The sequence below is a fragment of the Alosa sapidissima genome, chromosome 6 (genome assembly GCF_018492685.1).
Source record: "Alosa sapidissima isolate fAloSap1 chromosome 6, fAloSap1.pri, whole genome shotgun sequence".
NCBI classification, from domain to species: Eukaryota; Metazoa; Chordata; class Actinopteri; order Clupeiformes; family Clupeidae; genus Alosa; species Alosa sapidissima.
In genome coordinates this window covers 34806948-34832194 of record NC_055962.1, presented here as the reverse complement: position 1 = coordinate 34832194, position 25247 = coordinate 34806948, and the positions used below count along the sequence as shown (strand labels likewise).

General features: G+C 41.3%; 2 protein-coding genes across 7 annotated transcripts in view; both read right to left on the bottom strand.

Annotated features, from left to right (window-relative positions):
- dcbld1 (discoidin, CUB and LCCL domain containing 1) overlaps positions 1 to 820 on the bottom strand; it is a 28798-nt gene extending 27978 nt beyond the window's left edge. Inside the window, exon 1 of one of the 2 annotated variants that reach the window (XM_042095347.1) lies at positions 530 to 820. In XM_042095347.1, the coding sequence (XP_041951281.1) occupies positions 530 to 608 (79 nt within the window). In that variant the 5' untranslated portion in view covers positions 609 to 820. The remainder of the gene's footprint in view (positions 1 to 529) is intronic. The other variant, XM_042095346.1, reaches the window with a different exon arrangement.
- Positions 821 to 17828: 17008 nt separating this feature from the next.
- Positions 17829 to 22736, bottom strand: vgll2a (vestigial-like family member 2a). 5 transcript variants are annotated; one of them, XM_042095401.1, is made up of 4 exons: positions 22460 to 22736; positions 20988 to 21276; positions 19815 to 20300; positions 17829 to 19231 (listed from the first exon to the last, which is right to left on the bottom strand). In XM_042095401.1, exons 1-4 carry the CDS (start codon positions 22565 to 22567, stop codon positions 19188 to 19190), a joined length of 927 nt encoding a protein of 308 aa, XP_041951335.1. In that variant the 5' UTR covers positions 22568 to 22736; the 3' UTR covers positions 17829 to 19187. The 5 variants fall into 5 exon arrangements, with proteins under 5 accessions (XP_041951335.1, XP_041951336.1, XP_041951339.1 ...); XM_042095402.1 differs by having other exon boundaries at positions 17829 to 19082; XM_042095405.1 differs by having other exon boundaries at positions 21006 to 21276.
- Between the last annotated feature and the right edge of the window lie 2511 nt (positions 22737 to 25247).

Genomic DNA, 25247 nt, shown 5'->3' with positions numbered 1-25247 from the left:
TGTCACTTTGGAGCATCCAGTGGGAATGCATAATTTGTAATCACACACCACTTTCTCAAGTAGTAAGCACAACCAAAGGCACTGATAATGACCACAAAGCTCTGTGATGTATAGGTTACAGCAAGCTACAAGATTTGTAACAGACGCATGCGATGCTGAAACATTGTAGAGTTGTGTGTAGCCTACAAAACTCAGCGGTACACTGTAGCGAAATAATGAAACAATTTTGGCTGTCCACAGCGTTAATGCTGGTTAGGGATAATTAGTCACATGTGAGCTGTGAAGTCCTGACGTGACTGTTGAAATATTAACACATCGTGTTTATCGTAGGCTATGAAAGTATTAGGTTCGCCTACTTAAGCTGCGTAATACTACTTTGGACTACTTGGTTTAACAGGCTACATGGAAGGCAAATTGAACGTAGGCTACTTTTTAATGATAAATAACACAGTTGCATTGAAACGTGCAACTTCTCTTGTCGTTCACTTACAATGCTAGCTTGTTGTGCTAACTAGCTCCAGTTACTTACCCGATTTCTCGCCACATACAATCCTGGAAAGTGAGGAATAAATCAGGATAATTCCATAAAGTTTGCCGTTTCCGTACATCTCAGCTTTTAGCCGCGGCGGAACAGCGATTTGTTTGATCCGTTCGGTTTCATGGGACCTTCTTTGCCTGTGCCGATGGCTTGTTCTGAGAGTGAGTCGAAACGCGCTCCTACAGCTCTCATACTAAATTCCTTGAATGAACTCTTCCGTGTTTTCACCCACAGGCGGCACCCAGCGGTCACTAAACCAGTCCAACGGCTTCTGGTGTCAAGTGATATGTCCAGATTTACGTAAAGGCCTACCAGCAAGTCTTCAATATTTGTTTGTCTTGCCCTTCTGTTTGGCGCTGCTGAATAGACCGCGTTGAACGCAGTTAATTTGTCAAGTAGGCCAATTGGAGAGGATTGTGAAAGTAAACTTAGGCTATTTTACTTGGGAAGCACCAACCTGTGAAAAGCTCACTGGCTCACAGCTTCAACCACAAAACAAAAATGGAAAAAGAATGGAAAACTGTAGCCTACCCCTATCATCCCCTGAATTTCAATTCTTCTTACCCCTGTAATTCAGTGTCACACAGCCTACCATCATCAACATATTCTGAATGCCTTTTTAAAAAAATCCGATACCGCTAAGCGCAGTCCACCTTACCGTGATCACAGAATTCATAGTTCACCCACCTCTTATTTTACCACTACACCCCTGCTTATATTATAATAAGACATGCTATATTGACAATGGATGTCAGACTCAATAGGCTACTATAGGTGAACCCATGCTAAATTGTTTGTAAATGCTTTGCAGGTCAGTCTGGAAAGGTCCTATGCCCGTTTCCAAACTTCCCATTTTAGGATTGGCAGTGAAGTAGGCCCCTCTAACTAGTGGTTAAAGGGACACCAGGCAACATTTTCGTGTTAATTAATCATCTTTGTAAGTCAGTATATGGTTAAATGACTCATTACGGGCGAATGAAGGCTCTCTCGCCCACCCCTACTGCCTGTAGAAAGAATATCCCACTTGCAAGTTCGGTGTATCCTACCCGCCGACCGAAGCAGGATCAGTTTACAGCACAGAGGCAGGCTAACGAAAGGCTAAGGCTAAGAAAAGGAAAAGAGCTTCAGACCGAGCGAGGGGGAGTTTCATAGAGAAAAAGCATCAGGCTTGCCTGGTCTCCCTTTTAAGTGATTTGGCAGGTATAGGGGAACCCTGAAATCCAGTGGGTTCAATGGGTAAACATGACACACCGTAACTTAAAGGGACACCAGGCAAGCCTGATGCTTTTTCTCTACGAAACTCCCCCTCGCTCGGTCTGAAGCTCTTTTCCTTTTCTTTGCATCTTCCGTCAAGGGTTTTCGCTGCTTCTTCGCCGGCTCTGCCATTATACACACGTTTGCAACAATCTCTAGCGTTTTGTTAGCCTGCCTCTGTGCTGTAAACTGATCCTGCTTCGGTCGGCGGGTAGGATACACCGAACTTGCAAGTGGGATATTCTTCCTACAGGCAGTAGGTAGGGGCGGGAGAGAGAGCCTTCATTCGCCCCGTAATGAGTCATTTAACCATAGGCTATACCGACTTACGAAGATGATTAATTAACACGAAAACGTTGCCTGGTGTCCCTATAACATATTGAGTATGGTGGTGTAGCAATACTTTTTATTGACAAGAATGGCTAGTTTCTTGGTCACCCCTGTCAGTCAAAATAACCCCCATATTGATTTGTACCAGGGGTGTACAAATTAACAGGGGTAAAACATAACTCACCATTTATTTTAACAATACTATCGCGCTATATCGTTGGTATGAAGTAGCCTAATATATGTATTTATTAATTTATCTGATTATCTGGAAATGTATTTATTAATTTATTATCCCCCCACACTTTAACCCCTGCCTACAATAATAACCACGTTTACATGGCCACTTTTAGGCTACGTTTATACGGTGACGATGAAAAGAGAAGACGCAGAAGTCTCGTCTTCATTTTTTTATTCGCGTTTAGACGAGCATTCTCAGGGGGAAATCTTTGTTTATATGAAGAGGCAAGAGTATGTGATATTCGATTGGATATGCATTCCAGACCGCTGGGTGGTGGTGTGATAGAACCCCGGTACGTCACGCGCAGACATTCTAATTTGACAGTTTAGCCAGAGAGGTAATCAAGGATCTTTGGTTTAGCCGTTTAGACGGAGACGCAACCCGGGTCGTCTTCAAAACTCTACACTCTGGAAGGAGTCTTCAGATTTTTGCGTCTTCAAGCCCTGATGGCGGGGTCGCCGTGTAAACGAAAGGCACTTATGATAAAATATTTTGTCGTCTTCCTTCGCAATTGTCCTCGTATAAACGGCCCCTAAATCCGATTAGAAACGGAATAACGGCTCAATCGGAATAAAAAAAAATCTCATATAGGCCTAAACACCTCAATCGGAATAAAAATGCCTGATCCGATCAGAATTTTAATCGGAATGAAAGAGGTGGTGTATGTAGGCAGGTCCATTCCTATTCCGATTGAACAAATACGGTCAATCGGATAGTCTGCTGTATCCTCTCAAGAAAAAGTAGGCAACAAGGTTAATGTAACCATTACAACCTCAAAGACCAAGCATAGAACATCCAAGTGCTTGGACTCACTCTGCTATTGGTTGTCATCTCAGTAACATATAGGCCAAAGAGTCCAGTCCATTCTGGTTTCTTGGTGCCAAAATGTCTGCTTAAGGTGAAAGAGAAGCACTTGTGTCTTGTCTGAACTAAGGCCATTGATATACTGATAAATAGGCTACAGGGTCAGATCCCAAAGAGGAAACATTAGTATTCATTTGATACTAGAATATCATGCCATTTTTACCTTTTTAGCAAAGAAAGCCCTTTACCCTGTCGAAGTATCCTTGAGAAAGACACTTAACCCCAGTGCTCCTGATAAGCAGGTTGGCGCCTTGCATGGCAGCCTCCGCCATTGGTGTGTGAGTGAGTGTGTGTGTGTGAATGGGTGAATGTACGGCATGACAATGTGAAGCGCTTTGGGTGCTCGCAGGAGTTGAAAAAAGCGCTATGTGCAAGTCCATTTACCATTCTAACCATTTTATAGATGCTTCAGGCAAATAAAACATGTAACATCAAGATGTAAACTCTAGGCTGTCATACATTAAAGATTTGGTGAATTTGTTGAGAAAGAAGAAAAAATAGAAGAGATACTATAGACCCTTTCAACAAGGTAAACAAAAACAATGCTTGAACGTTCTATTTGGGCCCCAATCTACTTCCTCTGCATTAAGATAACATATGGAATGTTAAAAAGGAAGTCTTGTGGGGCCAACTATGATGCTGATAATGGAACTCTCTTGAAAGGGTCCATAAGCTCAACTCAAGACAACTCATGTTAATAAACAGGATTGAAAAAGAGAAACAGATGCCATATGAAAAGTGCTCTCTAATTATGGGGAGCATTTTATTTTTTCGTTATCTTCATTAACATTCACATTCTCAGTTTGGTCAACACAAAAATATTTTTGCACCTCAGTAGGCCATTGTCAAAATCTAAGGATATTTACATATGGCCTACAGTTTTTTTTTAATCCTGGCTAATGGCATATTTGAGGTTGTTGCTCCCTCTTGTGGTGATATCAGGGTAGATGGAAACGTCCTTGCGTGATAGAAACTCCTGAAGTCAGGCCATTCTGGCCCTTAACTGATTAATAAAATATAAATGATATAAATAGGCTTGGAATTTATCATCTAACTGTGAAGTGTTAAAATGTTGCCTATGCATTGCAGTATCCTTATTGGGAGACTACCTGTAACTGTGTTTGGGAATCATTATAACAGCAGAGAGCACTGTTGTCCATCTTTTGGGCTTCTGAGAATCCTGTCATGGATCGACATTTCTTCATACAGTATATTAGGTATAATCATACCTCCATTGACCACATTATCATTGTCTGTGTTAATATTTCAACTGAGGTGGCTTTATGAAAATATGCTGAATTTTACATCCAGACTGATTTTACTGCAGTTAACAATTATTCAATTGTCCAGAGCTTGGTATAGCCACCTGCAAAATACATAAACCAACAACACAGATTATTTAATCTACACATCAACACAAAAAACACACAAATAACTGACATATCACCTACATAACCACCTACACTAATACGATTCACTGTTCTGTTCAATCCAGTCGCAACGTTTAAATGAAAAATAATGGATTTTTAGTCTCTCTAGTTTCATTTTCATGAAAACCAGTTAATACTGGCATAATCAACACAAATGGTGAAATAACATTACTGTGAATGAATGAAAAAGGCCTATGTCACACCCACATAATGAGTCTGATCTCTCTATGACATGTATTAAGGTTTATAACTCAAGGACACATTAGAGGTTTCTGACTGAACAGATAAACCCATAGACCCAATAAAATAGGCAATACAATAGTAAGTAAAGAAAAATACAAAGAAGACAAGGTTCATTATCCTGATTTTTAAGTCCTCCATTGAATGTTTTATCTTCATATTTTCACAAAATCTATAAAGGATTCAAGGCAGGATCGGTGGTTGTGTGCCCGTATCCATTTTCTATTATCACCACTTACCTTCTTGAATCAGCTGAACCTTGATGGTCTTTAAAGAGGACTTTTATTTATCCCTTGCATGCCCCTAACAGGACAATATCACCGCTGTGCCATAAAGAGTTTAATTGGTGAGTTGAGGACATAGTATGACCACAGCAAGACTGGTCTTACATCAATAATATGTTTGCCTGTGCCCTACAATATTCCCTCTCAATATAAAGAGATCTTGAGGCTTTCATCATGAATGTCATCAATATGAAAATGAACACATAACCTTCTTCAACCCTCCATAAGTAATGCTATCTATGCCTTTTCATTTTATATTCATTTTCAGATTTTCATGAAATTTGAAGGTGCGGTGAAGCATTTTAGATTTTATTTGGCACTTAATACCATTGCGATAGATGTTGATGTCCTTGTTCACTATATTGTTTTGCTTTTAAGGTGTGCCTTTTACGTAAGTTCCCCACGTTCAATCACAATACAGCTTTGTGTTACCACACTTTTACTTTCACATACATTTAATTATATCAAATATCAAATATGCATACCTTCAAATAAGTTGAATAAGTAAGACTTCTGTGAGTCAAATAAACTGAATGTAAACGTCCACCTCAGATGGAAGCAGAGATTTGCTGCAGTGGGAACGTTACTTTAAAAAAGTAATTAGTTATAGTTAGCTTACTCACTACTTGTTCCAAAAAGTAACTGAGTCAGTAACTGAGTTATTCTATGATAAGAGTAACTCGTTACCAGGGAAAGTAACTATTTGCGTTACTGTTACAAATTACTGTTACTGTTACCGTTACTGTTGCTATGTCAAAGAATTTGGATTTTTTTTAGCAGTTTTGAGCAGCCAGTTGAGTAGAACAGACAGGTGTTTGTAGGCTATAACTTTCAATATTTATTAGATAGATAGATAGATACTTTATTGATCCCCAAGGGGAAATTCAAGATATTGCACATCAACAGACCTACGGTTGACTTAGGCCTGTGTCATAGGTTTTTGTTGTGAGGCAGAAATCTAGCTTTTGCTGCTTGGAGGACTTCTTTGCTAGTGGATGGCGAGCTATCATCTGTGGTGGAGGTATCGGTGTTTTTGGCCACTAGCTTTAGATTAGAGTTGCTTACAACGGATGTCGACAAAGTCTTCGCTCCTGGACATCGCTCCTTGATGAATTTAAAGTAGCCTATATCTCCACCTTGAAAATGCCAACTTTTCGGATTGCTCCTGACCTCTGCTGTTTAATCGAATCTCTATTTTAGCTGTTGCGTGTGTGTGTGGCACGTGTGCTGGCAAGTGTGTAAAAACACTGGCTCTGATTGGCTATCATGAAACATGACTCTGCCTTAGCCAATTCATACTCGCTTACGTCGTTATTAACCCACCTCCTCACTAGCTGGGTGAGGAGGGTGCGTTCGGATTACAAATTCAATCAATGCATAGTAGCGCACGGCATTTAACGTCCAGTAACGTTAACGGCGTTGTAACGACGGGAAAAGTAATTAGTTAGATTACCGCGTTAGTGAAAAAATAACGTCGTTACCTAACGCCGTTCTTTTAAACGGCGTTATTCCAAACACTGTATGTAACACGCTGGGATACCGCAGCACTCATGGATCCTGTTAACCAATCTCTTTCAGGTCTCCACTCTGCACCAAACCCCTTCCTCTTTATGGCACGCTAATATCCCACCAATATTTAATTACCTGCATGTTCCTGTACCATCCAGTTGTTACACTAAGACGGTAGCAAATGGTGATAAAATGTAATGTAATGGATATTGTATTATATTATATTATATTATATTATATTATATAACTTGGCTTTCCCATTTAAACAAATCTAATCAAAATGTGGGACATAGTTAGGATCATTAAGTGTTCAAGTGTTGTGAGTGGTGAATTGCAAAGCTACAACTCCATTCTGATTTTCTTGTAAGTGCAGTGTAAATTCCATGAGGGCCACTAATAGACAAAGTATGAGAAAGGTCATGTCTGCAGAACAAATGGATGTTTTATTCATATATATCCAGCATGAGGCGATCACAAAAATGGTTTACAATTAACAACACACTTCCTCCCTTGCCTGGAAACTATGGGTCAAGTTTGAAGTCCACACTTTGTTGTTACTTCTGCGAAGGTGGTTATGGTTTTCAGCTTGGTTTGTTTGCCTGTTTGTCCATTTGTTTTTCTGTCACCAAAACGAACTGCCCACTTTTCATGAAACTTGTTGGAGGCAGCGAGGGCCAAGGAAGAAGACATTCAATTCTGAATTGGATCCGAATCCTGGGCCAGACCCAAAAATTATTTTCCACTTTCGTTAACATTGCAAGATAGGGCGTATGGCCTTGGCGGTCTCCGAGTGCCCTTCTAGTTGTCGGTGTGTTCACTTATTGGGTACATTTTTCCTTTATTAGCAACAGACTCACACACATTGCTGTGAAATGTCATTTTTCAGAGAACAACGGGGGGAATGTTGCTGAGACCTTGGTAGCCTTGGTAAATGTACCCTTTAAAAAATGAATATCTTTTCACCCTGCTTGTGATTGAGAGGTCTCCCTGCAAATCTCTTCATCTTAGTAGCAGAGTTAGTTTTTCCAAGGTTGCAAACCAAGTTTTGCAGCGTATTTCATCAGATCATCATGATCTAATACAAGTCACATACTCATGTATATATGTATGCATTTGGGTTATTTACTAAAGGTATCCATACAATTTCTATTACCTCTTATCTCCTCAATGTATCCCTTTCTCCGCGTACCCCATCATGCTGCGCATTCAAATCAATGTCCTTGACTCAGTGTGTAAAAATTAACACTGCCTGCCTGAGCTATTTAGCACTGGTGCCGCACATCTATGGCACTGTGTGTCCTTGTTGAGCTACAAAGCGCAAGGTTGACATCATGACTCACAGGGGAGTAGGGGAGTCTTTCAGACAATACGAGACTGGTGAGAGCATGAAGCATTCTCCATGTTTTTGAGCTTTACAGACTGCTCTCCTCTAATGGACATTCAGAGCAGGCTTTACAGAAATCTTTGTTATGGTCAGAAGATAAAAACAGGCTCAGTGTGTGTTTTTCTGGACCTCATACCAGATTGCCTTTCATGTTTGTGAGGTATTGGAAGGCTGCAGCCACAATAGCATGTATAGATGGGATATGGCTGGCTTCATAGATCTTTTTTTTTGCCCCCCCCCCCCCCCCTTGGAGGACAACTTTATTTTTAATAAAGCATTATATTTTTAATAACATACACAATCTAGTTTAGATTTACATTCAGTGCATTTACTGTTGTCCTACCAAACCATTCACCCTGTTTTAGTGAGACCCTGGATCCATAAGGGAGGGGGGAGATTATAGCACCACATGCAGATTACATAGCACATAGCACATAAAACATGACAAGGTGACAGACAGACAACAGAGGGAAGTGACACGGGACGACAGACAGAACTGATAAAACAGAACTGGACAGGGCGGTTGACAAACACAGGGACGTATTATTAGTGATTGGGTAGAATGATCTGTAATTCACATTGGGTGGTCACGGTTGCGGTGTTGAAAGGGCTTGGCAAACATGTTATGCGTGAGTGTGGACAGTGTGTGCCTGTGCGTATGTGGAAAGTGGTAGCTGCAGGTGCAAGAAAAAAGGGGAAAAGGAAAAAATTCCTAATAAATAGGCAATGATAGATAGATAGATAGATAGATAGATAGATAGATAGATACTTTATTGATCCCCAAGGGGAAATTCAAGTGTTCAGGGATCTCAGCATTACGAAACCATGCAGCATGCAGAACATAAACCTAAGTCTATCATTTATATTTGGTTTCTCCATTATTTATTATCAGCTTTATGGTTTCTCTGTAAAGGTAGAAACTCTTCTTAAGGATCGTGATTTTGAGTCTGAATGGCTTTCTCTACCTATGTCTGTCTGCATCTGACCATGCATATGATATTCTTACATTCAATTTTGTTGATCGGTGAATGTTCCAGAAGATTCAGGAATGTTTGTATTAATGTCACCCTTATAGAAGCTCAGCAATTACTCTGTCTAATGCTGGGAAGCCAGGTTCAAAGGCCTTTGCTATTGTTGGGCTATAAGTGGATTTTTCACAAGCAACCTGACAGAGTTGGCTTTGTGGTTTGCCTTTGTGAGAATAATTAAAGTGTAGCCGTGTCAATGTAACCGAGAGGAGAGGGTCGTGGGAGTATCTCAGCTGTGCTGACACACCTGAATATGATCCACACCTGAAGCTATACAGCATAACTCCAGCCGTTTGATTTGTGCTGTGAAGAATTTTCATTTATTCTGTCTTGCCGCACTGTGTAAAGAAAGGTATTTCTTCAATTATCTGGGATCAAATTAGTGAGCTACTGTAACTGAATGGCTCTGCATTGTTAGATGTCCAACCTGAAAAGCACACATATCTTGGATCTTGACTTCACATCAGGGTCCTGAGTGGGCCTCAGTATGGTACAGGATGAAATACTTTTCTCAGATTCAGGGTTTTATTAATGCTATTTCATGACAGTGACTCTTATTCAACGTCAGTGGTATCAGCTTCAAAACAATTTATTTAATATAATATTTAGCCATGTTGCCTTGGCTCTATCTCGCTTAGCCTCAGTATTTTCACGTGATGTTAGTAATATATAATAGCAACTATGTCAGAGTTCTATTAAATAACAGACCTTTTTGAATCCCTAATACCTATAAAAACAGCTCAGAATTGATAACTGTGACTGTATGATGAGTCTTTATTATCACCTTCAACAGAAAAGTAAATGTTTATTGTTCTGCAAACAAGCCTATGCATGGCACAACCACCCTCTCCACATGTCACGTGCCCTTGAGTTGCGTCCAGTGTGTGGACGGCTCCAATGTGTCCCGTTGTTGTAAAAGACAACACTGCTCCTCAGCCTGTGGCCACAGCTGTCTGTGCTGTAAGAGTATCCCCAGAAGTGCTGTAACACAGAGCATCAATCTCCGCCCGGCTGACAGGCGCTATGGCCACCTGTTCCCCCAGTGCCGCTCGGCCGGCCAGGGCCCTGCCACGGCTTCGTGTGTGACAGCCAGTAGCGTGTCCGTGCGCGCTACCGTCCTCCTTCATCTGCGCGCCAAATGTGTGCCCACTTTCATCACCAGCGACAACCTGCACCATTGTGTCATGGCACCGACAGTGTATATCACGCTACTCTCAGATAGGTCGCCTCCTGGCATTTGTCTTCGCCATCACGAGATCAAGACCCAGTTGTGCATTCTTCATCGCTGGAGATGGTAAACAATGGCCTTTGTCTCTTTCCACTTGCATTTGAGTATATGAGATTACCATCTCATATATCTCATAACGTCCCGACAAGTCTCACAAAAGATGCATTGAGGTATCTTGTCAGCGTTGGATCTTATTTTCCGCACGGTGTTCACCCATCATGGCGCTGGGCCGCTCTGGAGCATTTCTCCCACTCATGGCTGTTAAATGTAATATCAGACAGCAGCGTGTAGGCACACGGGCCATGATGGGCCACATTGTTGGGTGCAGTGGAAATGACAGCATAAATGATGATGAAGAAACAGCTGACCCAGAGAGTGCCACTGGGCAGCCTGGCTGGGGTCGATTTAAAACCACATTCAATCAACAGCCCTGACCCATGACCATGTGTCATAAAATCTGTATACATGAAAGAACATTTAAGCACATGCCTGCTATACCGATTCAAGTACAGTATGTGCTGAGCCGATATTCAGTTACATTAGCCTTTTAGTGAAACACACGCTTGGCCGTGGGCTTAAAGCATCAGGAAACCACGACACTGTGAACTATAAGCACTTCAATGATAGGGCTTTTCTTCTAATTTCCATGCTCACTTTCCGGGTAAAATGCTACAAATGGATTGTGGAAGTAATTCATCTCATAAGAATCAAAGAGTTTGGGTCCCAAAAGCTATATCTCTATTTTTGAAAACATTAATAAGTCATGTTTAATTGTGTATTTCAGGTAATATCAATAAAATTGCAGTTGTTTTTTTGATTGAGTAAAGATAAATTAAATAACAATAACTCAATTACAGTTCCACTAAAATTACTTGGAGAACAACATTCTATTAAACTAAACAACTAAACAACATTAAACTGGAGGATATAGCGTTTTGGAACCAAACCCTTCATGTTAATAAAAATAGGAGTTGTGGGTTCTAAAGTGCTGCATGATATTTCATTGGACAGACAGCATATACAGTACCTCAACTGAGTACTGCATTCTTTCTCCCCTCTCCCAAAAAGGTTGACAAAGTCAGGTCTCTGGTTTGTTGTAACATTTTAGAACACTATCATTTTAGTCCTTGTATTTGGCTTTACCACTCCTCTCATAGCTTCAGCAAAAGGACACTTAGCTTTTGACTAAGATCAAAAAGGTATGGATTTTCCTGCCCTCTGCAACCTTGAGCATAGTCTTCCGACTTAATGATGTACGTTCGGCCTCTACTTCAAATTCTCCTTTTTTAAAACACATTTCTCAAATCATCTTCTCTTTATACGAAAGCTGCCTTATGTTTTATATCTCTTACTATTTGTCTTTTATCAATATTTGTCTCATTTGTTTTGTTTTAATGTATTTCATGATTTTGAACAATGGCATTCATTCACTTATAATTGATATCATGGCTCACAGTTCACAATCTCTATTGTATCAATCTTTTTGGTGGGAAGCACATCTGCTACCAAATCTGGTGCTCCCACCTATCCGATCACCTGTCATCCTTTCTGTTTCACCCTCATCCCCATTTATCTCCTTTGTCTGTTCTTCTCAGTTCTGACTTCCTGGTCATACCCCCCCCCCCCCCCCACCCTGTTCACAGACCCTTATACCCCAGGGCACAGGCCTAATGGCAAGGCTGTTTTGGAGCTGCCTCTTAAGGGCTCCTCAGCAGGAAGCTTAAGGTTCTCATGTTACCTGGCCAGGTAAGACCATGTTTGTTTACCATGATCAGAGTCAGTCCGGAGGTCACAGCACGTGAAAAAGTGACTTTGGGAGAGTGCAGGACTGTTGACATTTCGAATGGCTGATACTTAATCCCAGCATTGTGTGAGATCGAGCAATCGACTTACCATGCCCCAAATATTCCTTCACTAAAGCAGAGGTCCACAAAAGCATATGTGCATGAGCAAAGAAACTCTTTCTCTGTAATTAGTATTTTGTCTTCCCTGTGAGAGTTGACAACCTGAATTCCCTTGTTCTGTCCCTCCTTTTCCATGCTAGCTCCGTGTTGTGACTTCACAAGGACAGTGACAGATGTAAACATTGTGCTAAACATTACAAATGACACAAACAGATACCCCAGCGAGATGATGAAAGAGATGACAGAGGAAAGCCAGCACTGGCAGAGAGACCGTGCCTCTTTTAAAAGGAAGATATACCACCCTTACCCACCGCTCACTTTCAAGAATCTGGTGGCAGTTAAGATCTGCCGTACATCATCTTAAAAATAGTGATTGCTCCAGTAGGAACAATTTATGTTACAGACACAACGTGACATTGAAATGTTGGCACAGGAAGCTTATTCAGTAGCCAAGCTCTTCCTGCCTTGGAGTGCCTTTAAGACAGCTGGGGTGTGGGGTGAATGTGTAGTGGTGGTTAAGGGGGGTGGGGTGTGTGTGTGTGTGTGTGTGTGCGGGGAGGGCACTCCTGTTCTGACCGGAACAGACTTTTTGAGACTTTGCATTTCATAAATCAGATGAACCAGCCGCCGCTGGCACCAGCGTCCACTTGTCCAGTGTGGCCTGTCTGAGCCAGAGCTCCCGTCGTTTATCACCTCTGCAGCTTGGAGGTCAATGTCACCGGACCAGTAGCAGCAACCCTACTGAGACTTTCAGCCTTAAGTGGAGGGCCTAGTTAGTGCTCCCCCAGATCTTGGTGCCTGGGAGCGAGTATGTGCTTGTATCCGGTTTGAGAGGGTGTTCCCGAAATTGGATTCCAGCACCCTGCACATATTTCTGTACTCGCATTTAGGTTTTCAATCTCTCACTGCATTATGCTGTGGACCTCTAATCGTCGAGCTCAATGTGTGGCACTTCAATTTAAATGCAGCCGTCAATTAGCCTAAGTACTGGCATGCACAGCCTGCATAGCTGGAAATCTTAGGGGGGAAATCAATCTAGACCTCAACCACAGAGACGTAGAGATGTAAAAAAAATATAAAAACAAACACAGCATTGAATGTCTGATCATGTTCATTGCCAAAATCACATCTGAAATAGCAAGTGCTACTCATGGATAGTTACTGAATAACTGACTGTAAAGCACATTGGCATGTTTGACATGCAGTCGGTCCCCGGTCTGACAAAGCACTCAGTCAAGTCCAGCTGTGGGCACAAGCTTTGTGTCTTTATATGCATAACCGTGACAGTTTTCTCAGTTGCCACCACAGACTCCCCATACGTGCACAATTCTGTTAACTGCATTGTTAACAATTTCAAGTCTGTGGTTGGCAGAGTTGTAAATCTTTCATGGGGTCCATAAACAAAAAATCAATGCAATGCACTGATTTCCAGTATACAGGAGTATACAGTGTCGGACCACTCTGGCAGTGTGGGGAGTGTGTTCAACAGCTGCTTTTCCATTGACTAATTCCTTCTGTGGTTCTTTTTTATAAGACACACTTTTAGTCAGTAATTGCAATCCTGACAACATCTATTCTTACATTCTGTGATTTGTTCATATGGCCCGTCAATGAATTTGTTGACGCATGTATTTCACTGGTATGCCATGTGCCCTGAAAATTCAGCGTGTTTACGAGTGTGTTCACATTCACTTAAGCTGTCTCTGCACCCCACACACTTTCAAAAGGTGATTTCAGCTACACGGCAAAAGATGATAAATTCCTTGTGTTGTTAGTCAACTGATCGGCATCCAAGCCCAATTAATATATGACACAGGATACAACAGAAACGCACAATTCACTGGAGAGAGCCACAACACACTCTGCATCGTATTCTCAAAGGCACTCCATCACAATACAACATGCACTGTACAACAAAGGTTACTCTCGCAGCTACTCTTGCTTGACATATGACATATTTCCATAATAGTAATATAATCATAATAGAAGCTGTTCACAATCAAGAGCATAAGTAGCTGTTTGTTCAGTCTCTCAAGTTTCAAATCGCTATGCTGCCTGTTAAAGCAACCATAGTGTTTAACAAATATTCCCTTTTCAGTATGTTCTTTCAGGGAATAAATGCCTCATTCTACCTATTCCTTTTATCTGACATTTTTGTCAATTGTTTATATTGAATGACTGTTTCTTTTATGTTGTACACTGTAGCAAAGTGTTTTAGCTATGCGAGGAATTCCCAGTACAAGACCTGATGATTCTGTTCTATTGTATGGAGTGTTCTGCCCCAGTTAAAATGCAAACAATGTGCTGTGAGGTGAAACCAGATATCCTCACTTAACACGGCCTCTCTCTCAGCCCACTACATCAGCCTGGAGAAGGGAGAAGAAGATGATATTCCAGAAAGGAAAAGTCATCACCTCATTCTCTTCCCTGTCCATTAGATGCAGAAGAGGAGCAGAGTTGTTGTCGAAGTTGTTGTCAGTCGGCTGTGTAAATGATAAAAGAAAAAAGGCCATGATAGGTTTTTAATGTACTGGCCATTGTTATTGTAGACCTATAGCCTATTTTTCATACATAATATGTCTGTAGAAATAAATACAGCACCCAACTTCTGTAAGAAATAGCAGGTATTTGACTATCAGGCCTTCTATTCATGACTGAGCTGACTGTGTGCTACTCATCAGAGTTCAGAGCTGGCAAAAAATGCTGCATCGGTTGTTGAGCCTGTGATGGTATGGTATGTATGATTTTGAGTAGAATAAATAAACAGAAAAAGTAAATTGTTTTTTACTTAATTGTCAAAGAATGTAAAATATTTTTGACACTGTGAATAATAAAAATATTAATATTCTGCTACACCTTTGCCTTGGGAACATGTTAGCGTTCTGATTCATTTATATTCATTCATTTATCTGTTTTCTTCTTTAAAACAAACACATAAATTCCTGAAGCAAATAAAAAAGATTAGAGGAGTAGCCTACAAGAAAGGCATGACTAAACATGTGACACAAGTAGATAAGTGGCCACGTTTCGGTTTGGTTCATGTTATGCTCAATATTATGCACAGCTTGATCCAAATAATAGCCTGCAAAAGCTAAATTAACACCTTCAAGGTGAAACAATCTTCCCGACGTAAAATGGTCCTAATGAGAGAAAACAGCCGCCCATGCCTCAACAATGTACCTCTGAGTCCCTCAACTCTAATGCATTCGCGTTAGCTCTCTTCGCTCCAGGGGAGTTTGGAGTGATTATGTTAACTAATGTGAAAAATGCCAGCGCCGGGGATGTGAGAATCTTTAGCCATGCGGCACATGTGGATGGTCTGAATGTCACACAGAGCTGCCGTACAGCTTCCGCATTAGCGAGGCTTGCATTCCTCAACCCGAGTTAGTGAAGCAACCTAACTCACGTAAGGCCATTGATGCGTCCGCCAGAGACCACGGGCCTGGGTGAGTAACTTTACTGGACGCCAAAACTCTCCGGGGATGCATCAGCACCAACGCGTTCGCCCTATATTCCCTCACAACATTACATCTGTTGTTAACGGCTGCGAGTGCGGGATCACATTGAATTAACAATCTACTTCACTCAAAACAGGGCGGGATAGGCGGTAGGTCCAATGCATACACATGTCAACGAATATGGATCTCAGGTATGACTGAGCGGTGGCACCATGCCTTAAATTGAGTGCATCCTGCAAGCAACCATGGCACAGACACCTTTCCACCTTTCACACAGTTACTTTGGCCGATTAATGCCGCTGCGTTCTGGAGCATTTATTCATTGAAACAATAATACGCCCATACTTGCTTGCTGTTTGCAGTCACATATTCTGTAACAAAGCAAGATCAACACTAAATGTGTGAGGGAATATCATTGATGTTCCAGTGTATTTTTTGGCCTAGCAGTAAGGAACGTGCATCCTCTGTTCCTGGTAACATTCACAATATGAGTGCGCTGTTTGAGACATGCTAGAAAATCTAATAATGTAGCCTAAAGCAATGGGTCGACAGTGGTCCGCCACCCTATCTGGACGTCTTCCTAAATGTATGATTCCATAATGGTCCGTTCATTCATCAATGAAAACTCAATATTACAAAGACATGGCTATTAGACACGTGGCTTTCACCTTTTGCAACAACTGATTAACTGACTACCTGAAGCCTGGCGTCAGTCATATTGATCAAATCAATTAATAAAGCAAATCAATTATCGCATATTGATTGTACCCAATTAGACCAATGTGCTTGATATATAAGATACATGCTGATTAAAATTCCTCTGAACAGTTTACCCGTGTATTAAAGTGCACTGGAGCTGCCCTGCAGAACGCCTGGTTGTCCCACTAGTGAAGGGCACGCATAGTGACAACTGGCCTGAGATCCCTCGCTCTCTCTCCAAATAAGGAAAGGGGTCTCTGTGTTTCGGGTCTAATGTGATTGACAGCTCGGCTCTTGCTCCAATTAGCACCCAACAATTTATGAGCTCCTGGTTTAAGATTATGCGTTAACTTCACAAATATTCAAGCCACGAGAACTGCAGCTATCGGGTATCCTGTTTCATGTTTCTTCGGGCTGGCCGTTTAAGAAACACAGGACTGAGTGTGGTGATATGTGCCTCGCGCTCACCAGCCTCCAAATGACCCCTTCCAAAGCGCGCTGTTACAAATAGTGCCGTCATGCTAAAATTGGTACAGTAACTGGGAAGGGTATCTCAGAATTTACACCTTAATATGTCAGTAACAATCTGTAAATGTTTTCATCATAAAGTTTCTACACTTACAACAGTACAACATTTACTCCACTAAAAATACAGGCCAACTAAAATGACCAAAATCGGCAATAAATTGCTCCTGGCCAACAGCCTTAGTGGATTTGTTTAATCTTTGCATAATTATATTAAAGCCCACATTAAATATCAATCCTGTCGGTTGGGAAGTTGGGTAATGACCATGTTCCACAAGTTTTGTCCAGGAAAATTAGGTCTTTGTTTTACCCACAGTAGCATGACAAGAGAAGCACTCTTGCTTCCTTGTCCTTCCTCACTTTTGTCAGAAGTTTATATTAATCTACAGGCAGCTGTCCAGTATTAAATGATGGAACAAAACAAAAGACCTTAGAGATATGACATATGGTGGCATACTAAAACCCCTTTTGTTTTCAGCCCTGGCAATCATATTTGTACCAGGTTGTGTTTCTGGCTGTCTAATGAACATGTTATGGAGACTGCATTAGTTCTGGGATTTTTGCAGGACTTTCTTGATGAAAGAAGAGTCTTGTGAATATACTGACAGAGAGCTATTGAAACTCCATACAACACTTGCTTGGTTCAAGCAATACTGTATGTCCCTTAAAGTACTTCACTTAATGTAAAATGCAATGGCAGAGTTTAGTGTCTGCTAAACCACTGAAGGCAACAATAGCACAGAACATATTGACCGTGAAGAGAAAATAAATGGGTTGAAGCGTGAAAGTAATTTGTTGAAACATTATGCTTGCATTTCTTTGAAGTACTTGAGAGGTTTCGTCTATTCAAATCTGCCAGTTATGAACTTGAAATAACATCAAAGTATGTACAATATATTTAATGGACATGCGCTCAGGAAGATTGATGGTTCTCAAAAAAAATGAAAATTCTAACCTTTTTCCAAACTGACCATACAGAAAACATTTAGTATGTCTACGAATGCTACTGAAACAACACAATGTTTAGGGGTAATGCCAATATCTACAGTCTGTTTTTTTTATTACACAGGTCCATTTGTTATAATCAAAACAAACACAATTGTGACTTTACTTTAGGACTGAAGGAAAACAAAACTTTTCAAGGTAAATATATTAATGCATTTTACATATCAGGACAAACCTGAATAGTTTTGCCAGTGTCTGGGAAAAAAAAACACTGCTGACCTATCAACATCTTAAATGGAACAATTTTCAAAGCTACCTCAATCCACACATGGGATCTGCCTTGAGGCAAGGTTTACACACTCATGTACATACATGTATATATACATACACACACTGCTTTTTTGACCCAATGTGTGTGTGTGTGTGTGTGTGTGTGTGTGTGTATGTGTGTGTGTGTCTATCCAGTGTTGGCTCCCCCATCCCCCTCGTGTCGATCCTGAATCCAAAGCCCGACCAGTTGTTCCCTGTGGGTGGAGGTCCAGATTTCACAAAATAGTCCTTTTATGAAATCCAGAGCCTATGCTTGGTCAAACGCTACTCAGCGACACTGCAATTGTGTGTGTCTGTCCAGTTTCAAAACAGTTGTCATTGACAGCTGCTGTGAGCAATATAGATAGAGTCCAGTGGCTTCAAATAGCCTGTGCTTTCTTCAGTCCAGTCAGGGAATGCTCTGCTCTCATCCTAGTCTTTTTTCCAGCATCGTGAATATTGATTAAAAACTTGTCAAAAAAGACAGTCAAGTCTGTTTTCCTTGATAAGGAAACAAAAAAAAAAAATGTAGGTGTCCTTTCCCAAACTGTGTATTTCCTCCAAAAGAAAATGTCTTTGATTTTTTTGTGTGTTTTTCTCTCCCTCTCTTTTGCTCTGCCTTTGGAGTGCCAAGTGTCCTCTTATTTGTATATGTTTAAAGCATTCAGCTGTCAGTCATACCACTGTCCACTTCTGGCAAGCTGTTCCTCCAGGATCATAGAGCCTCCTTCCCTCCTCCCATAACCCCCCTCTCAAACTCTTGCTCTTAGGCCATTGAGGCTCAGTAGGGTTTTTTTTGTTGCTCGCGCTCGTCCGATCGAGGGTTCCTGGTAAGGGGTTTAGCTGAAGATTTGCCCTCCTCTGTGGTATAAGATCAGCTCAGGATGGTCCCGCCACAGAAGGTGTAGCGTCGAGCTGCAAGTGAGATCAAAATCGGTTACAGAAAAAAGCCTGTCAAAGTCTACAAGGCAGAGAGAGAGAGACGCTAAGGCCAGTGGAGATAGGAAGGGCTGCTGGGCTCTAAAACCAGTATAAGTCCTTGCTCTTATCTTGTGTTGGAATACCTGTGAGGCGAAAGAAAGAAAAGAGAAAGAGGAGGAAGAGAGGGCAAGAAAAGGAAATTAGGAAGAAGAAATACAGCCGGCGTTTCATAGTAGAAATTAGAGGCCTGAAGCAGAGAGCATGAAAGTGTGAACTGCAGGTAAAAGCAGAAATGTAAGCCCTAACCTTAGTCCACCACCAAAACACCATTTGTGCCAGAGTGACCTTGACAACTTCAAAGTCGCTACTGGGTCTATTCTCCTCCACACAAAGGTTCAGCATCACGGTCATACTAAAGAAATCTCTCTAAGCCGAATGACTGCTTTAGAGCATCCTGTTCAGACCTTTAAACATTTTACAACTGTCTCCAAGCTCAAAGATTAGTTTGTTTCAGAGCCAGATAGCCTTCAAGATTGATAAAATATTGCAAATGAGAAACCGTCGCCTATCTCTGAGTCTTTTGAGCCTGACAGGGGGCCATTTAGATTTTTCAAGCACCTCCATAAGGTTGAAGCGAATTGTTACTACCCCAAACTATTGTTCATTTTAAATGGTCCTGGGCTTTTAACCAGGGACTGTCAGCCAGCTGGTGGGCCTCAGTCTTACCTGCGTCCACATTGAGGCCGAGGCTCTGGCCCATCTCGGAGCCCGTGCTCGTGAACGCAGCCGTCCAGCTGGAGCTGGTTGGCTCGCTCTTGCTGATGTCACACGGCGACGAGCCCGGCGCCGGAACAGAGGCCGGAGGCAGTCTGTGCGGTCGCACGGACGGCACCAGGAGCGAGCCGTAGCGCGGGTCGAAGTGCGTCCCATAGACGTCGTGCATGCCGGGCCGTGGGTACGCCGAGCCCTGGGTGCTGATGGCGCCACCGAGCGAGTATGGGTGGTGGTGGTGGTGCGATGGGTGCCAGGGCTCCTGGGTCGCCTGGTGCAGGTGACTGTGCAGCGAGGCGGGTGAGTAGGGGTCGGCGGGGAAGGGCAGCTCGGAGTGGGAGGCACTCAGGGCGCTGCTGAGAGATGCGCTGACTGACGGCTGGTAGGCGCTATTCCAGAACGAGGGAGGGAAGCTTCTCTGGTTCATAGGAAATGATCCATCTGTGGGGGAAAAAAAGTCTCTTGAAATCAGGGGCACTGAAAAATGCTTATGGCATATTGTAGCATCCCTTCATACTGCTGAGGTTTGGAACACAAATATTCTTTCAACCCTTAGAATAAACTGCACCTTTTTCCGACACAGGTGTGCCATAAATTAACATACTGTAACTGATTTACTCAGAAACTGATTTCAACGACATTAACAATATTAATGTTAATATTACATTACATTACATTTGGCTGACGCATTTACCCAAAGTGACTAACAACATGGTTAACAGTTTAAGCTTTTTAAAGCAATTCTCTCAACAATTCTAGGATAATTTAAAAAAGGTAGAGTACAATAAGAAAAATGCAGCATTGCATGAAAGGGCATCAGGGTTTGACTTTTTCTACATTGCACCTTTGTGGTTCTTAGACGAACCACAACAGGATACACAGTATTGTGTACCATAATTACCGTATGCTCAAATCAACATTTAGCTTAGTCCACTACAGTAGTGTTAAGGAATTGAGTTCAGTTGGACTTGAGCACCACTGAGCTTGCTGTAAATCTTTAGCGCCAGTGATGTACATTTTTTTCGCACCTGAAGTTCCTCGTCATAACACATGTGCGGTGAAAGATTATGCAGACATGACACAGTGCGTATACGGGCCAAGTATTTCGGGTGTTAGTGCGATTCCCACCTCTCCAAAAAGAAGTACCTCGAGCAGACTTGTTACTGGTAGAGCTTGGGACGTAACTGCTGGACTGGCTGAGAGCGCGACTGAAGTGCTCATCCACCACCGAACTGATGTCCCCCTGGAAGTAGGTGAATAGCACACATCGCGAGTTGATGTATTCTGCTTCGGGAGGATGATCCTTCTCTCTTGCACAATCCTCCTCCTTTATCGATGCCCCGGGCAGGTTGGAGAAAGAACTGCCACCGCTGACGCCTTCCTGCGCTTCTTGCATTTTGGAATAAAACGCCAACTTCTGCACACAGACGAAGATTAAAATTCAGACGGTGAAATATTTGGTGTTGGATATTCATGATACACTCCTAAAGACGAGGCTGTTTTAAAAAAAAAAAAATAATATGAGTTTTAAGGTCTGACATCTATGAAGATGGATATTTCTGTTGAGTCAGCGCCGGTCCTGTTTTATCGGTGTTATGCATTCTCGTTGGCAATTAAAGAATAACCACATGAAAGATGAGAGGAGCGCGTCACGCAGATAGCAATCTGGAGAGGGGTTTAACACGTCAGGGTAGAAAAAACAATAATAACAAGTCATATGATTTACTGTGTGTAAACTAGAACTTACATTTCCGAATCCTTTAGATTGCAGTTCACTTAATTTCTAGAGGACATTTGCAGTATTTGAAATATAGGCTATACAGCTAACGGTCTTAGTCTCAAACAGGGATTTGTATATTGACTGTGAGAGGTTTAAGGGAAGTGGCAAAACCTTAAGAGGACTTTAACGCTGCACGTCTTTCATGGACCAAGACGTCTTCTCCAGTCACACTGTTTAAACAAACTGAGATTTCAAAAATCTTTGCTATTGAAGTGGGTTGTTCTTGTGAAAGTGGAATCATTCTAATGTTCATATTTTAAATTATGACAAAACACTGTAATAAAAAACGTATTTCCACAAGTAATAAAACAACTTAAACTAGCGAACTTGGTTGGCCAAAATATGCTACGCAGACCTGACTTTGAAAAAGTTTGGATTATTTTTAATAATATAAAACGCAGTCATACCCCGTAGTTACAGTTGCGCTACCAATTAGACATATACGAGAATATAACAAGCATGATGGAAGTGACTCAAACTAAAGCTAAATAATAATGACATCTGTTTCACCACGCAGAGTAACCTAACAACTTTAGTGCAGGCGCTCTCATACTGCAAAATTATTCTCTCTCACACACACACGCACGCACGGACATACACACAAACACACACATACACACAATATTTCCTTTTGGGATGCGGAAGCATTAGTTAATTATGATTGTTAATTATGATAAACTTCTTATTTAAATATCCACACCATATTCGCACAATTTAGCGTATCATCATTCAATGAACACTTTTCATGTTTTTCTTAAATGCCGAATGGCCTATACTACCTATTCCAATGATCTATTCCAATTATTTTCCATAGGCCTACCTGGTGATGGTAAGGGCTGTACGCTGCTGCAAAGTAGGGCTGGGGTGGACCATACACTTGATACATAACATCCAAGCAGCTCATGGCGAAAAGACAGCGAAATCTCATGTGTAATAACCAATCGAAAGGAGATGAATATTCATTTAGAGAATAAAACCTAGCTTCCTGCTAATTCAAAGAAAAAACTAAAAAGTTTCAACTGCCGCAAAGGCGCGTTAACGTCCGAAACAACAGCTACCGTTACTCACGACCAGTGTCAAAGCGGGACCGAACTGAAGTGAGGAGGTAAACCAACTGTGTCTTGACGTCTCTCTGCATGAGTGTTCAGTCCACCAGTAGTCCCCCCTCCCTCCCTTCCCCAGCCCACCCCAACAGCATGTCTCATACAGTTTAATTAGGTTACCAGTTTTCCTTTATTTTTTGGAACTTTTGACTTTTTCCCAAATTTATCCAGCAAATTATAAGTTGAAAATTGAAGTAGGCTATATAGTTAGTGTACACTGCACATTATGCTTCTTGGTGGAGATAAGATTATTTTTCTGTTTTATTCACAATTTCAGTACTGCAGTGTCAGAGAAAAAAATAACATGTTACTGGTCCTCCAAAAATGAGAAAAGGAGAAAAAACATCCTCTGGAAAAAGGACTTTATGGCAATTCATGTCTGGCATTCATTAGCTCACATCTTAATGTAGCCTGCAAACACAATATGTCACATAAACACAATTATAATTACCTTGCCTCTTTTAACTGGAGTTGATAGGAATTTTATGTATTTTTTAGGTATTTTAGGAAGCCACTCAACACATAAAAATGACACCAAGTGAACGGAAACACACATTGGCTTTTTTGACCTTGAATTGACCTATTACAATTGTGAATCTATACATAGGTATCCAGGCATATATCATTGACCAAAACTATTCAGAAGGTTGAAATTAACTCATACAGAAACAAATAAATATGATAAGAAAACATGGCTGTGTGACTGTTCTGTTTAAAATGCCATGGTACTTTGGTACCCTGTCACCCAGAGTTCCTTAGATTCCAAAGTCAAAGGTCAGATAGTTTCTTCCCAGTTGGTGCCAGGGTCAAAGTGCAATATATCAGTCATTAGAGTTTTTAATTGTCAAGAGAAGACTTGTGCATTTTGAGTACATTCAAACAAAAACACCACAAAAAAGTACCCATATTGCTGGGCTTGGGAAGAGCATTTTATTATTTTATTTGGAATTTCACAGGAATGCTTGGCATTCTTCCACTCAATAAACACTCCATGGATTCAGTCACCCATCTTATCAGAACACTGTCCCGAGAGCTGCAGTTTAAACCTTTAGGCAACTGTACAAGAAATGTTGACAATGATGTTATGACTATAACAGAGGGTAGTTATTTAATATCTGGGAAGTGCTCTCATAGCAAGCGGCAAGCATCATGATGGATATATACATCCAAATGATTGTCTATATGTGGATTATTAAACATAGGGCCAATTATAATTGCAGAATGAAGATAATAGGATGATGATTTTGGAAATACTGCCTCACATCCAATTAGTAGGATCCAGAAATCATTCTTAAAGAGTGAGCACAAAGGTTGCACTTCTTAAATTGCAAAATGTCAAACAGTTAGTCCAACATGAAACACAAGCTCTTCACTATGTCAATATCAATTATAATGTGGCTGACACCACAAGAGACTTGTAATTTGATTAGGATTTCTGTAGTCTCCTGTACTCTCCTGTGGTTGTTCAGTTTATGTTTTTCTAACATTCGGTGTTTCCTTTGGTCACTATAAACCAAAGTGGTGGGGTTGGCTGAAACATGACCATAGTGAAAATCAACCAACCATTCAAACAATACAGTTGACCTGAGTGGCCCACACCCCCTTCTCTCTTTAACACACAATTAACATCTCTGAATTTTCACTTGGACACTGACTGGTCCTACTGAGTTGGAAGTAACACAAAGGTTCGAGTCCTGGAATGCAGCCGATACGCTGTTCCCCTGTCTTCTCTACATACTGATGACATTGTCACAGGCCTTCAACATACCTCCTTGAGCCGTTTACACTCACGCTCTAGAAGCTTAACACCCAAATGAACCACAATGGTATATCATAACTATTCATTTAAAAGACAAGCCAGTCAGTATTGCTGATTGATTACAACATAAGGACATGCTACCATTTGTTTCAACAACACAATAGCCAAGCAAAGAGTAATGATTCAAGTTGCGTAAGTTTGAGGTTGGCCTGTTTTTGAACATTGACATACGTGTGAAAAACATGAAGACATAATGGCATTCCACCACCACCATCATCTGCTTATACATGTGTTGTGTGTAAGTGTATTGCAGAAACTAATACTAAAAATATTGCACTCAAAGTCTATGGGAGATAGTTAAAATGATGCTAGTCCAAGGTAAACACAACTGCTTGACTATAATAGGTCCTCTCACACGTTGTCCGGAGTGCTGTCACACCTGTTGGTAGGATTGTATTACCACTCACCATAACTCTCCATTTCTGATGTGACAGCTCTGAAACAATAGGAGGTTCTTTGGCCTGTGTAACCTGACAAGGTTTCTATTTCTACCCAAACAGTTTTAAGACAAGAAGTCTCTAAGTGTTAACACCCAGTTAATAGGACCTAACTCTCTGAGGCAACATGGCATTCAACACATTTAATAGAAGGCAGGGCAAGATCTGAGATGTGTACGTGTGTGAGAGTGAGAGAGAGAGAGAGAGATAGATAGATAGACAGAGGGAGATATATTTTTTTCTCCAAAA

Bases quoted from the DNA above. Each gene is read 5' to 3' on its own strand.
- vgll2a (XM_042095401.1), bottom strand. From the start codon at position 22,567: ATGAGATTTCGCTGTCTTTTCGCCATGAGCTGCTTGGATGTTATGTAT. The intron at 21,277-22,459 runs GTAGGCCTATGG...GTCTGTGTGCAG, and splicing joins ACAGCCCTTACCATCACCAG to AAGTTGGCGTTTTATTCCAA. The intron at 20,301-20,987 runs GTGGGAATCGCA...TTTCCCCCACAG, and splicing joins AGGTACTTCTTTTTGGAGAG to ATGGATCATTTCCTATGAAC.